Source organism: Neofelis nebulosa, chromosome 14, assembly GCF_028018385.1.
Source record: "Neofelis nebulosa isolate mNeoNeb1 chromosome 14, mNeoNeb1.pri, whole genome shotgun sequence".
Classification (NCBI taxonomy): Eukaryota; Metazoa; Chordata; class Mammalia; order Carnivora; family Felidae; genus Neofelis; species Neofelis nebulosa.
In genome coordinates this window covers 47,622,744-47,635,385 of record NC_080795.1, presented here as the reverse complement: position 1 = coordinate 47,635,385, position 12,642 = coordinate 47,622,744, and the positions used below count along the sequence as shown (strand labels likewise).

General features: G+C 48.4%; 1 protein-coding gene across 3 annotated transcripts in view; it reads left to right on the top strand.

The window, feature by feature from the left end:
* NCALD (neurocalcin delta) overlaps window positions 1-12,042 on the top strand; it is a 397,251-nt gene extending 385,209 nt beyond the window's left edge. For all 3 annotated transcript variants that reach the window (XM_058698721.1, XM_058698720.1, XM_058698719.1), the window contains 2 exons: window positions 6,101-6,206; window positions 9,285-12,042. In XM_058698721.1, the coding sequence (XP_058554704.1) occupies window positions 6,101-6,206; window positions 9,285-9,382 (204 nt within the window). In that variant the 3' untranslated portion in view covers window positions 9,383-12,042. The remainder of the gene's footprint in view (window positions 1-6,100; window positions 6,207-9,284) is intronic.
* The last annotated feature ends 600 nt before the right edge of the window (window positions 12,043-12,642 follow it).

The following is a 12,642-nucleotide window of genomic DNA, read 5'->3' as shown; positions in this document are numbered from 1 at the left end:
GATGTTGCACTGGCACTTGAAGGTCAGTATTCCCGAATCAAACTCATCATTGCCCCCCCAACCCCCCAAACATGGAGGCCTAGAATACAACAGCTCTGGAATGTCTGTTAGGGACAATAAAAGGCCTGTTCGGATGGGGCTCTTTGAAGCTGCTTTTGCATTGCACTTAATGTAAGATTGAAAACAAATATTAATTGCCCATATCTAAGAATGATGGGTATCACTGCTGACTTAAAAGAGGACAGTGACAGGAGGAATGATAGATTTAAGAAAATACTAAGGAGACAGATTCACTGGGTCCTAGAAATGGAGATAGATGGCAGAGAGGTGCCAAAGATGTCTTTGCACCACAGGGTGGATGGCAGGGCTATTCACATGCGCGCGCGTGTGTGTGTGTGTGTGTGCGCGCACACACACACACACACACACACACACAGGATTTTGAGGGCAATGAGTTTGCTTTTGCTTTTTTCAAGTAAAATCTTACATGGAACCTAAAATAGGAATGGAGAGGCTTTGGTTGAAAAGGGACAGGGTCTTCTCCCTTCACCCTCTCCCTGTGAAGGTACCTACAGCACCTGCATAGAACATTAGGGAAGTTACTGACTTCAGGTGTTCTTCTCACCCTGAACAAGAAACCACTGACACCATTCCAGACACACAGACTTCGATCCTATTTCAAAAGTGTTTCTAAGAAAGATCCTCATGGCCTCTCTCCACCCTCATTTCCTGATGTGCAATATTCTTCTAAGTGGGGTGCTGTTCTTTACCTAGAATCTCAAAGCAACCCCCCACCCTGTACTGTTTAACTTCTTCTGCCTTTGGTCAGTTGTCACGTGGCCTTGGATGTCCTGTTAGAAGACCCTCCATCTGGTGAAAAAAGACGGTCTGGTTTCCTTTAGAGAGAGAAGGTCAAGTTTGACTCTTGGCACTGTGCCTGCCCTCCGTTAATCCTACAACTTTTATCAGTGCAGACGTGACTCCTAATTTTCCAGAATTCCAAGAAGTGGTTCATTCAGAGGAAAAAAGGAAGAAAAATATAGGGCACAAGGAAGCTGGTGAGACCCCGGGCTGCAGGGCAGAAAACTGTCCCAAGCCTATATAGGGGCAGAGCCAGAGCTGGGCTCTTGGGCAACCCATAGCTCTGTGTTTACCCAGATTTGAGAATAAGGCTCTTCAAGTTTAATTAAAAACAGGATGTCCCTGCTGGGCCTCTCATTGACATTGCTAAAAATAAGCAGGAAAGTAGCCTGGCCTCTTCATGGTTTAATCCCATTAAATTTGGGGAGGGGGGGTAGTAGAGCTAATAAGAGACATGATTTGTTTCAGATTGCTGTCTGGCATTGTGTCTTTTCTCCCTGTGCTGTGGAGTCCTAGATTCTGAAGTTCTAATGCAATCAGCTCTGGGTTATTGATGCCGTGGGAAGGGGACAGATGATTTCCCAAATGTGGTTTTGCCTGGTCGCCATCTACTTACTCACTCTTGGGACAGGGACTTGTCACCTCAGCTCTTTGCTCACTGCTCTGGTGCCACACACATCAGAGACCTGGTTTTGTGAACAATCCACTAACCCCTGTCTGTGAGTTGATGCACATTAAAAAAAAAAAAAATTCTAATCTAGGGCCATGAAAGAGCTATCTGGAATGTGAGCCTCTCAAAGGAGCCCTCACTTCCTCCTCAACTTTACAATATGCTCAGACACTGTGCCTCTTGCCCAATTCCAGAAGTCCTGTTTGCAAATATACTGAGGTAAGGGCATCCTGACTTTCTTCATTGCTTTGTTTTGATTTGGATTTTGGTTTTTATATTAACCCATCTTTATTTCTCTGTTCCAACCCCACTCCTTTGGCCTAATAGCAAAAGGCTAAATCTCTTCAAGACCTTCTGTTGAGTGTGGGAACCTTGTTTTCTAACACAAATTCATCTGTTCATTTGATCTTTCGTTTGTTCAACCAAGAGTATTAAGGGAATAATCTCTGGATTATTGCACAGTTGACTTCCCATCAGAATTCCAGGAAGGAGAAGAATTTCATGAGCCCCAGCTCTTAGAGGCTGGGAGTTCCAAGGAATGCTCCCGACCAGTGAGTTTACTCACCATCATGGGAACCAGAGGTAGTGTAAGTGAAGGCTTTTGTAACAGTAAGACATCACTGGAATCATTGCACCCATCTAAATGGTGCTTTGGGTCACCAATATGGTGTCTCCCTAGCCTTCTACCAGAGGACTGGTGAGATACACAATAAGAAAGACCATATGGGTCGTGTTGATAGTTGACTGCCACCACCTAGCACGTAGTAGACACTCAATAAACGATGAGTAAATTATTAATGACAGTTTTTAAATTCTCTGAACACCATTGCCTGCAAGTAAGGGAGTAGGGATGGATTTGGGGAGTAGGTGCAAATAGAATCAAATTTAATATCGCTTCTCTCTTTTGATTGCTTATTGGAGAAATACAAATACCCTCATCTGATCGGGGCCCCAGTGGTCTGTCCTGAGCTGCTCCAGAGCCACATCTTGTACCATATCCCCCACACTCCCTCAGCCTTCTTGCCGTTCTTCCTACCTGGGTGTCTATGCACCTGTTTCCTCTGTCCCTTTTCTCTGTAAGCTGTCCACTTCCTTCATCTTTTTGCTTTCCTCACTCCTCGGGGAAGACTGCCCTCATCCTCCCGGCAAGGAGTGTTCCCCCGTTACAACATCTCATAAGACCATGCACCCTCCTTTGTAGCACTTCCCTCAACAAATGTTTTACACTCATTTCTTTGATTGTTCAAATAATGTCAGTCTGCCTTATTTAACAGTAAACCTTTGAGGGCGAGGATGGGGTAGATAGGCCTGGTATGTGATAGCTGATTGACAAATAGTTGGGGAATGACTGAGTGAATGGATGAATGAGAAAAGGAGAGGGGGTAAATTGAGATCAGGGGTTTTCCCACCTGGAGTCCGTGGACGGGCTCCTGAATCCATGAGCCCCTGAAGCTGTCTGTAACAGTGAGTGGAGATCCACGAGCATGTGTGCCTGGTTCCTGAGCGGAGAGCCCGTAGCTTTTGATAGACTGAAAAATTGTGGGGGCCAAGGGCAGGGTGCCCAAGATGGGCCACTTAGGCATGAAGATTATTTTGAGTTTTTTAAATGAGCATTTGAAACTGAGCAGATTCAAGGAAAGCTCTTTGCCTCCCCCACAACTGTCTAAAAAGAATTTAGGTAGAGGACCCGCTCCAGGAAGAGAGCTGTCACCACAAAGAGCTACATTATGGTATGAACAAGGTGTGGTAGACAGGGAGGAACCTAGCAAGGCCTGTTTGATCAAAGTCCTCTACGTCCCATGGTTTCCAAGTGTCCCCAGGACACATTTGTTTACCAAACATTTACTCCTTTTCATTTTCCTGTGAATTACAATTTTTCCCTTTGAAGTCCCAGACTCCTGTCCCCTTCTCCTTAGTTCAGGATGACACACATGCCTCATTTTGACTGTCTTTGGAATCTTTGATATCTGTGTGGATTCCCCATGTGCACAATATTAAATTTGATTTCCTCCTGTTTGTCTCCTGTCAGCTTGAGTCTTAGTCCAATTAGAGGGCTTTTGAAGGGCAGAGGAAAGTCTCCCTCCCCAACAGAATCTTTAAGGGGTTTCACATGAATATGTTTAATTATATAAAGAAAGGGAGGAAGAAAAGAGAAGGGGAAGCTGAGAAAAGCATAACAAGAGGAGAAAGGGGAACTTTATAACGAGAAGCAGAATAGAACATTGAGAGTAGAGGAAGAGCCTGAGAGGAGGCGATGGGGGGCTGGGGACAGTTATTCCTGAATGAATCCTTCAAACTTATGAGCCCAAGTCTGTGCAAAGCCCTGTGTTAGGAACTGTCAGGGGTTCAGTGAATAGCCAGATCAGACTGCCACCATCCCGTCTAAGAGGAGAATGTGGTTGGTAACTACAGTTCAAGTAAATGGGATGGAATGATCCAAGAGAGGCTTTGAATGGAGCCATTTGCTAGCACAGAGGAAGGGAAATTACACATAGAAGGAAGACCCTGGAAGACTTCCTGGAGGAGGGTAACATTTCAACCTGCCCTTAACACATGAGTAGGATTTTTGGGAGAGGGAGAGGGCCAGGTGAGCACTGAGATAAGGGAAGAGCATAAACAGAGCTGCTGCTGGTCCAGGAAACCAAGGTGGGTGTTGGGCAGGTTGTCGAGCTCTGGACAGGACTTCTGCTCTCTGCTGCCGTTACCAAATGTTCACCTGGTCCAGGAACTCTCAGCACCTGTCTTCCTGTTTGTAAAAAGAACTCTATCTTTATGGGCTTTTCTAGTTCCCTCCAGGAGTCAGGTGTCCCCAGAGGCTTGGCATTTGGCACTCTAGGCTCAGCACAGATGGCGGTGTAGACCCGGGCTAGAGTGGACAGCAAGTAGGGGTCCAGGAGGAAGACAGAGTGTGGTTTGTTTCATGCCTTCGCCGCACACTTCCGTGAACGGTTCCTGAGGGAGCTATGGCCAAGTTTACCCTAGTGACACCCACGATCTGAGACCGAGCTGTAACTCTGAGCTTGACTTTTCTCCCAGGCAGAATCACTGTGGAGGCCACCCTGGAGTTGAGCAAGGGCTTTGGGGGGGGGGGTTTCAGACAGACTCAGGGAACCTGGCCTGAGGGATCCCTATGGTGTGGAATCTGCCCAAGGGTGAACCCTGGGTGAGTCAGTTTTTCATTCCTAATTTATTGATTGGGATTAGAACATTCGCCACCTTTTCCTCCAGAATGAGGCAGAGTTTATCCTAAAAAAGACTGTAAAGCAAGTTAAGTTGAGCCTTTAGTATCAATTTGTTTTCTCTCACACACTTCTCATTGGAAAACTACTTTCTCTCAGCTGGCTTCCTTTCTCCCCTCCCTCCAACTATCCCATGGCATCTGAAGCTCCAGAACTTTCCAGATTCTTTTTATGCCCACCCTCCTGCAAAATCTACTTTTTCTAAAACTGCTTCCCCAGAGTGAATCTGATTAGCAAAGTCATGGCCTGGGGATAAAAACAGTGACTTTACATTATTTCCAAATCAAATCTACATTTGACAACTGCCACATTCCAAGCCTTTAGGAGTACCACACAGGCTCCACTATGGTGGGGGAGACGGCTTCAGTATTGCATATGAAACTCAGTCAAACCCTCTGTTGCTCATCAGATTTACCCAATTTATCTTAAGCTTTGAGCTGCTTAATTATTTAATACAAAGCTTGGGTGGCAGCTTGCCTCCATCTTGGGGATGCCCAGGAGCTTGCTGGAAAGGAATGTGAGGTGATTGCCACATATGGGGGCAGGGGGAGGGGAGAGGATTGGGATGGATTAGTAATGTCTGCCTGGGAGAAGACATGCGTGGACATTTGCAGGCCGTCATGGGTTTATTATGCTTGAGGGACCAAGGTGGAGAGACCCACCTGTCTTTCTGACCTGAGGACTGTTATCCACAGCCTTGCTTTTAGAAGTGGTGTTCTCAGGATAGCAACAGCAGCATCACACGGGAGCTTGTTGGAAATGCAGAATCCCAGGGGCACCTGGGTGGTTCATCCAGTTAAGTGTTGACTTAGGCTCAGGCCATGGTCTTGCCCTTTGTGAGTTCCAGCCATGTGTTGGGTAGGCTCTGTGCTGACTGCTCAGAGCCTGGATCCTGCTTAGGATTCTGTGTCACCCTCTCTCTCTGCCCCTCCCCTGCTCATGCTCTCTCTCTCTCTCTCTCTCTCAAAAATAAACATTAAAAAAAATTTTTTTTAAAAAGTGCAGAATCCCAGGCCCCCATTACCCCCACCCCGCCCTGATCAATCAGATTCTGCATTTTCACAAGATCCCCAGGGGATTCATATGCACAAGAAAGTCTGAGACACAGGGGTCTAGTGGGTCTTCCTGCCAGGTTCTCACTGCTGGAGCAAGCAAGTTCTGCTGGCCGGGCATCCCTCGGTAGTCACTGCACATCGGTTTTCTACAACAGATCGGCAGGAATGGGACTAGCTCCCTGGGCTAATGGAGGATGTCCCATTCACCCCTACATTTGGGAGGTTTAGTAATAAGGCTGTTATGTTTCTGGCTTATACGTTGTTTCTGTCCCCAGGCGATCTATAAGATGGTTTCCTCCGTAATGAAAATGCCTGAAGACGAGTCAACCCCAGAGAAAAGGACAGAAAAGATCTTCCGCCAGATGGACACCAACAGAGATGGTAGGAGGCCAAGGCTGCTTTGCTCTGCTCAGTGGGGGCTGCTGGAGGGGCTGGGGCCACCCAGGCAGGGCAATGCCACCCGAGGGCAAGATATTGGCCGCAAAGACGTGGCTTTCAGTTCTTTGTGAAACTGGCTCGTCCTGCATGCTCCCTGGTAGTACAGGACAGAGAAGGACCGAGGTGGGAACAGGCCTAAACCACAGCAGGCTGGATCCCTGCAGGCCAGCTAATCAGAAAGCAGAGAGGGACTTGGTGCTACTCCACTCAGACCCTGGCCTTTCACCCCAGCCTGCCCAGGGGGTGTGGTTGGGCTCTTCTGCGCATGCCCTAAGGTGTTGGTTTCCTGGAGTCTGGTCTTCCCCAGCCGATGTGGGGGAAGGGGAGGAGGGGAGGGAGGTGGCCAACAATTTCCCCCCTGAGGGTGCCATCCACAATTCAGACCCAACAAGAGGAATCAGAACAATCCAAAGTGAAAAGGAAGAGTGGATTTCAAACTCAAGGACAGTGGGTTTTAGATATTGGGTTGCCAGATAAGTTATAGGAGGCCTAATCAACTCTGAATTTTGGGTAAACAAATGATTTTCTTTCTAGAAGTATGCCCTGTGAAATATATGGGACATACTTATATGAGAAGAATTCTTGTTTATTTGAAATTCAGTGTTTAACTGGGCATCCTATATTTTATCTGCCAAATCTGGCCACCCTATTTAGATGGGACACCTGAATTTAAAGCGCTGAGCGCTGAGTCTGGTACATAAGAAACCCACGCGTCAGGCAGGGTTAACACTTGCTATTATTACCAGCTCCCCTGAGTCCCTGGGCGTCCCCAGCAAATCTTGTCCGTGACGTGCGAACGCTCTTGTATCCCCCAAATGGTGCTGGTGGACAGAATGACAGGAGGCTTTGTAGTACAGGGAGCCTCTCTTTCTACTCCACGCGCCTCTGGGGCACCAGCTGCCTGAGAATCTGGCTTTGCAGGGTGCGGACCAATCTGTTTGCTTTGCTTCCTGCACAAAAGTGCTATCACATCCGATTTCCCCTTACGCACCTTAATTCACGGCAGATAGATTATTTTGCGAAGACAAAACAAATGGGATTGTTTGACAGTTAATGAACTTGCTGATTTTCAACTGCACGTTTTGCTGGTGCTCCAGGGGAGCACAGGTGGGTTTGTGTCCTGCTCTAGGGCCCAGCCCCCTGGCAGGAAGAGAGCTATAGGATGAGCGAAGGTGCAGGTGCTGGAGGACAAAACTTTCGTGTGTGCAGCTCATAGGCAGGGAGTTAGAGGCTCGCTATAATGGTGTCACGGGGTCCTGACTGGGGCAGCACTCGCGGAACACATCCCGCTGCTAAAAGCCCGGTGCTTTCCTAAGGGTCAAAAGTGGGGAGGGGGTGGGAGCCTGGAGCAGAGGCTTCACCTACAGTCTCCCCACTGTTAGATTCTTCTTGGTGGAGGCTCTTTGTGTGGAGCCCCAGGCCTCAGACTGGAAAAGTCAGGACACACAGGCAACGTAGCCCTGGAGTCTACTCAGAAGCACACGGGGAGTTAATCCAAGAGACCCAGACATAGAGGTGAAATGTTGGGTGTTCCCCGCTGCTCCCGGTCCAAGGTTCCCAGGGCTTACCTTTGGAGATCCTCAAGTGTTCAAGTGGCCACTGCCCTCTGCCTTTGCTCACGCCAGCTTTTCAAACCTAACAAGTCATCACCATTGTAACCACTGCCAGAGCGGGGGCAGGACACAAAGCCTAGAGGCGGCCTGCTCTATATTAAAAATAAATAGATGCATAAAAGCCCACCTTTCTCCTCCTCGTAGCTAAAGTAGATTTGGTTAAATGAGAACTAGGTGCTGGGGGAGGGGGTTGTGACGAAGGGGAAGACGTATTTGTTGACGTCTCTGAATACGGGGTGGTGAAGGCTTCCGTAGGCAGTATCCTTCCTGTCTGGGTCTGGAATGAGTGGAGAAGTAAGAGACAATCCTTGAGGATGGATTTTGTTGGAAAGGGGGGGGGGGCGGGTAGAGCCTAGTGTGAGAGCCTGAAGGCATTCGGACAAGACCCACAGCAACAGGAAGCCCCAGTGGGCATGGGCTGTCCTCAGGGGCAGGGGGAGCAGGTCCCTTGTGGGAGCTCCTATCAAGAGCAGGCCCAGCAGCTCTTCCCAAGGAGGGACCCTTCTGGAAGCATCAGCAATGGTGGAGAAGCTTTGTGCTGCCCCCACCCTCCACAACAGTATGACAGAGGGGAATTCAATATATATTCCAGCTTACTCAGAAAGAAAAGGGACACACAGATAGGAATGGGATCGCAGGAGGCCAGGTGTCCCTCCTCTAGCCTGTTGTTTGACCCAAAGGACCCGGCAGGGCATCCGTCTGCCTCGTGCGAACACCCCTTTATTCTCCTTACTTTGGATGGAGGGGCGGCCTCCTCCCATGTTGTCCAAAAGAAGGTCCTCCCCCCAGATGTCTGTGAGGGCCCCTCTGCTCACATGCAAGCAGAGGGACTCTTGCAGCAGACCTAAGTGTACCCGAAGGAGGCCAGCAGGCTCTGGGAACCGTGGGAACCCCGCGATGGCTTTGGTGCTGCTAGAGCACAGCTCATTCTCCTAAAAATGCAAAGGCCAGGGGCACCTGGGTAGCTCAGTCCGTTAAGCATCAGGGGCTCTGTGCTGACAGCGCTGAGCCTGCTTGGGATTCTCTCTCTCCCTCTCTCTAAAATGATAATAATAATAATAATAATAATAATAATAATAATAATACAAAGGCCAGATAACTGTTCACCAATACTGAATGAGAACCTCCCACCCCCTCCTGGGAGCCTGGAGCTGGAAGAGCTATGAGGGCAGGGGTCCTGTCAGGGCCACCTGCCACCAGGTCAGCGATGGGCTCCCAGGAAGCAGGGTGCCGTGCTAGGTGCTAGCTTTGCGGTGATGAGCCTCGCCCTGCCCCATGGGTCTCAGGCGGGAAGGGCAGAGGGTGCGACCACAGGGGAGAAGGTGAGCGGTCGCCACCACCAAGATGCAGTGGGACGACCGTAAGGCCCTGCAGCTGCCACCAGCTCACCTGTCCTCTTGCTTTCTAGGAAAACTGTCCCTGGAGGAATTCATCCGAGGGGCCAAGAGCGACCCGTCCATAGTGCGCCTCCTGCAGTGTGACCCCAGCAGTGCCGGCCAGTTCTGAGCCCCGCGCCCTACGGATCGTAGAGCTGCTTGTGTTCCCTTTCGATCTTCCTTTTTAACAAGTTTATCTTTTTTTTTTTTTTTTTTTTTTTTTTTTTTTTTTTTGCCAAACAATGTTGATGGTGATGCTGCCCCCCGTGAGGTCAGATGCACCTTCCTCCGTGACGCCTTCAGCTTCCTTTGTTGTGGGAATGCCCGGAGCCCCAACCGCTTGTGGCCGAGCATGGACAATGCTGTCTTGCACAGACTTTGTGGTGTTCGTTGTTCTATGATTTCTCCATCGCTGTTATTATTGTCATTTTTCTTCCGATTCCAATGTCTCTGTTCTGAAACCGAAGACTCGGGGAGGCAAGAGAAGGGAAAACAATTCGGTCCAGTGATTCAATCGCAAGCTTCCAGGGGCTTGTTGGAAAAACAAAACTCCCCACCCGGGTCTGGAGTCGCGCGTGCCCTCGGGGTGATGGTGCCATGTGCTGGGTTCCGCAAGGACAAGGAACCCTCCGGGGCCAGGCTATAGAAGGGACGTGGAGGCGTCCACTCCACCCTCTTCCCCAGCAGGCTGTTGTAGTGTCTAAGCTGTGAACGTGTCAAGGTAAATTCGTAGAGAAGAGGAAAATGATGGCTCAGCTGTTTTCTCACGGCGTTTACACTAGCTGAGCTAAGATGAGTTTCTTTGGAAATTAAACACAAATGGTAACTTATATAACAAAACCAGACCCATCTTGTTGCCTATTGTGATTAAGACAAAAGACTGCTGTACATAAACTATTGGGTATTGCAGACCAAATTAAGTGTTTTGCCTTGTTTAAATGAAATGCATGTTTAGTGAGCACTAATACAATCTTATTACAGAAGACTGTTTTTAGTAGCTTAATGTGAAGTAAGCCAACTATAATGAATGTCTATGTCTTGTTTTAAAGTCATATCTGTCTTTGCACAAATGCACCAATCAACAGGTATATTTTATATATTCCAGAGAAGTACAAAGTCACCATGACTAGGGCCCAACCTTAATTTCGAATGCATTTCCAGAGTGGTTGTGCCTGGAGAATAGACTAGGGCAGGTTTAAGTGGGACACGTCCTTGGGAGCCACCAGAAGGTTAATATTTGTGAGAGATGTGAGGTGATGGTTAGCTCGCTCAGCCCAGCAGCTCAGTGGTATTAGATTGGAAGTGTGGTGCTCTTCTGAATAGATCAATATTCCTTAGACCTGAAAAAAATATATATACCATAAATTCTTGGGACTTCCCAGTGGTTTAAGCCACATGTATGATTAGGGAGCTGTATCTGGAATACTGACCTTTTCATGCCCCCAGTGGCCCTTCAAACAATCAGAGGTCGGGCAGCCGGCTGACTTATCATGAAGAAGGCACGGGCCAGTGCGTCTGTGATTTCCAGGGCCTGCTGTGGGGAATCCCGAAGTATTTTCCATCACCATGTTCTTTCAGTGCAGATTTCTATTTTGAGAGGTGACAGTGCAAATTTGCGCGCTGTTCGGTCTGGCGATCTCACGCACGCCAATTGGAATTGAAAGTTAAGAGTAAAAATTGCCGATCACAGGTAAGTCCGTCACGTTTTCCCAAGCAGTAGGCATGGGGAAGTCCAAGCCCTCAAGGATGTACATTGTAGACCCTGCCCCAGGAGGAGGCCGAGAGGTCCTTAGTGGGTCTGTCTGCACTGAAGCTACTTCCTGAAGATCATGACCCACAGAAAGACAGAAATAACCATGAGGGAGATGATGTTGAGTCCATTCTAACTCTAGATTCCTCTGTGTTACTTGAGTCCATTTTACCTGGTAGCAAAAATCTGAATTTGTACGGTTGGCCAAAATGAACCAACTTTGCAGAATGAAATTTGGAGGCCTAGACGTGGTAAAATCACCTTTATCTTCCTCTAAGTGTCAGCTCCTCCCAGTTGGTCAGCCCTGAGACTTGCCAAATTCCTCCTTGGGCCGAGTGGTAAGATCTGGGTCTGAAAACCAGGGGATTACCCTAAGAGGCAGAGGGCGGAGGGGGTGAGGGACCTAGCACCTCTGCTGGTCGTGTTCAGGAGGTGCATCGTTCCCCCACGCGGGGGCTGGGGGGGAAAGCCCTTCCTGCTCTGGACTGAAGACCAAATTCCTCCCTTTCAGTTCTCCAAAGAGGGTGGGGAGTCAGTTAATATTTGGGCAAGTCCGCCTGGGCTCTGCCTTCGGTCAGGACATCTTGTTGAGCCAGACTCATCCAGTTCCCTAGAACTGAGAGCTGTAGTGAGAAGGAGGGGAGAGGGGCTCCAGCTGCTTAGGAGAGAAAACAGAGCCAGATGCATGGCTGACGAACACCGACATGCCTGACGAACACCGACATGCCTGAGATGCACAGAAATAGTCTTCGTCCTGGCCTGCCATTGACCCTGTCTGTATTTTCTCGATGGTTGTTTTTCTCTTCTATTCCTTCCCAGGAAGGGCTTTGTATGTCCAATGCAATGCACTTAAATTTGGCCAAGGGACTCTGCAGCACCCGGAAGGTTGAATGCCTAAAAGTTTATGTCACTTCTTTGCTGGGCTGTTTATTGTCATTACTGTGTTGAGGGACCTCTGGAAATGGTCTGTTCTGTCTAAAATCAAGGCAGTCTGTGATTTCAAGGGACTGGAATAAAGTGGCTTATGACTTGAAGGATGATACAGAGTGGCCGACTATCCGTTCATACCCTTGTTGAGGGTGGGGAAGGGATGTGGAGGGTGCTGTCCCATCCCATCTCTATGTCCCAGGGGGCACTTTCCACAAATGGATTTAATAATCTACAGTTGATCCTTGAACAATGGGGGGGTTACGGGTACAGACCCCTATGCAGTCAAAAATCCACACATAACTTTTGACCCCCCAAAACATAACTACTAATAGCCTACTGTTGACCAGAAGCCTTACTGATAACATAAACGGTCGATTAACACCTATTTTGTATATAGGTTATACACTGTATTCTTACAGTAAAGCAAGCTAGAGAAGAAGATGTAAGAAAGTCACAGGAAAATACATTTACAGTATCATAAATCTGCATATAAGCAGACCCATGTAGTTCGAACCCATGTTGTTCAAGGATCATCTATATATATTCATAGATCCCATCATGTGGAGAGGCCCCTATATCAGTTGACTTTGTGTCTCGCCAGCTTGGCATTCGAGCACTTGATTGGGACGTAAGGGTTTTGTGCCTCATTGACCATGCTGCCTCAGGTCAATATGCCTGAGGGTCCAGGTGCTGATACCCGCCTCCCCCCA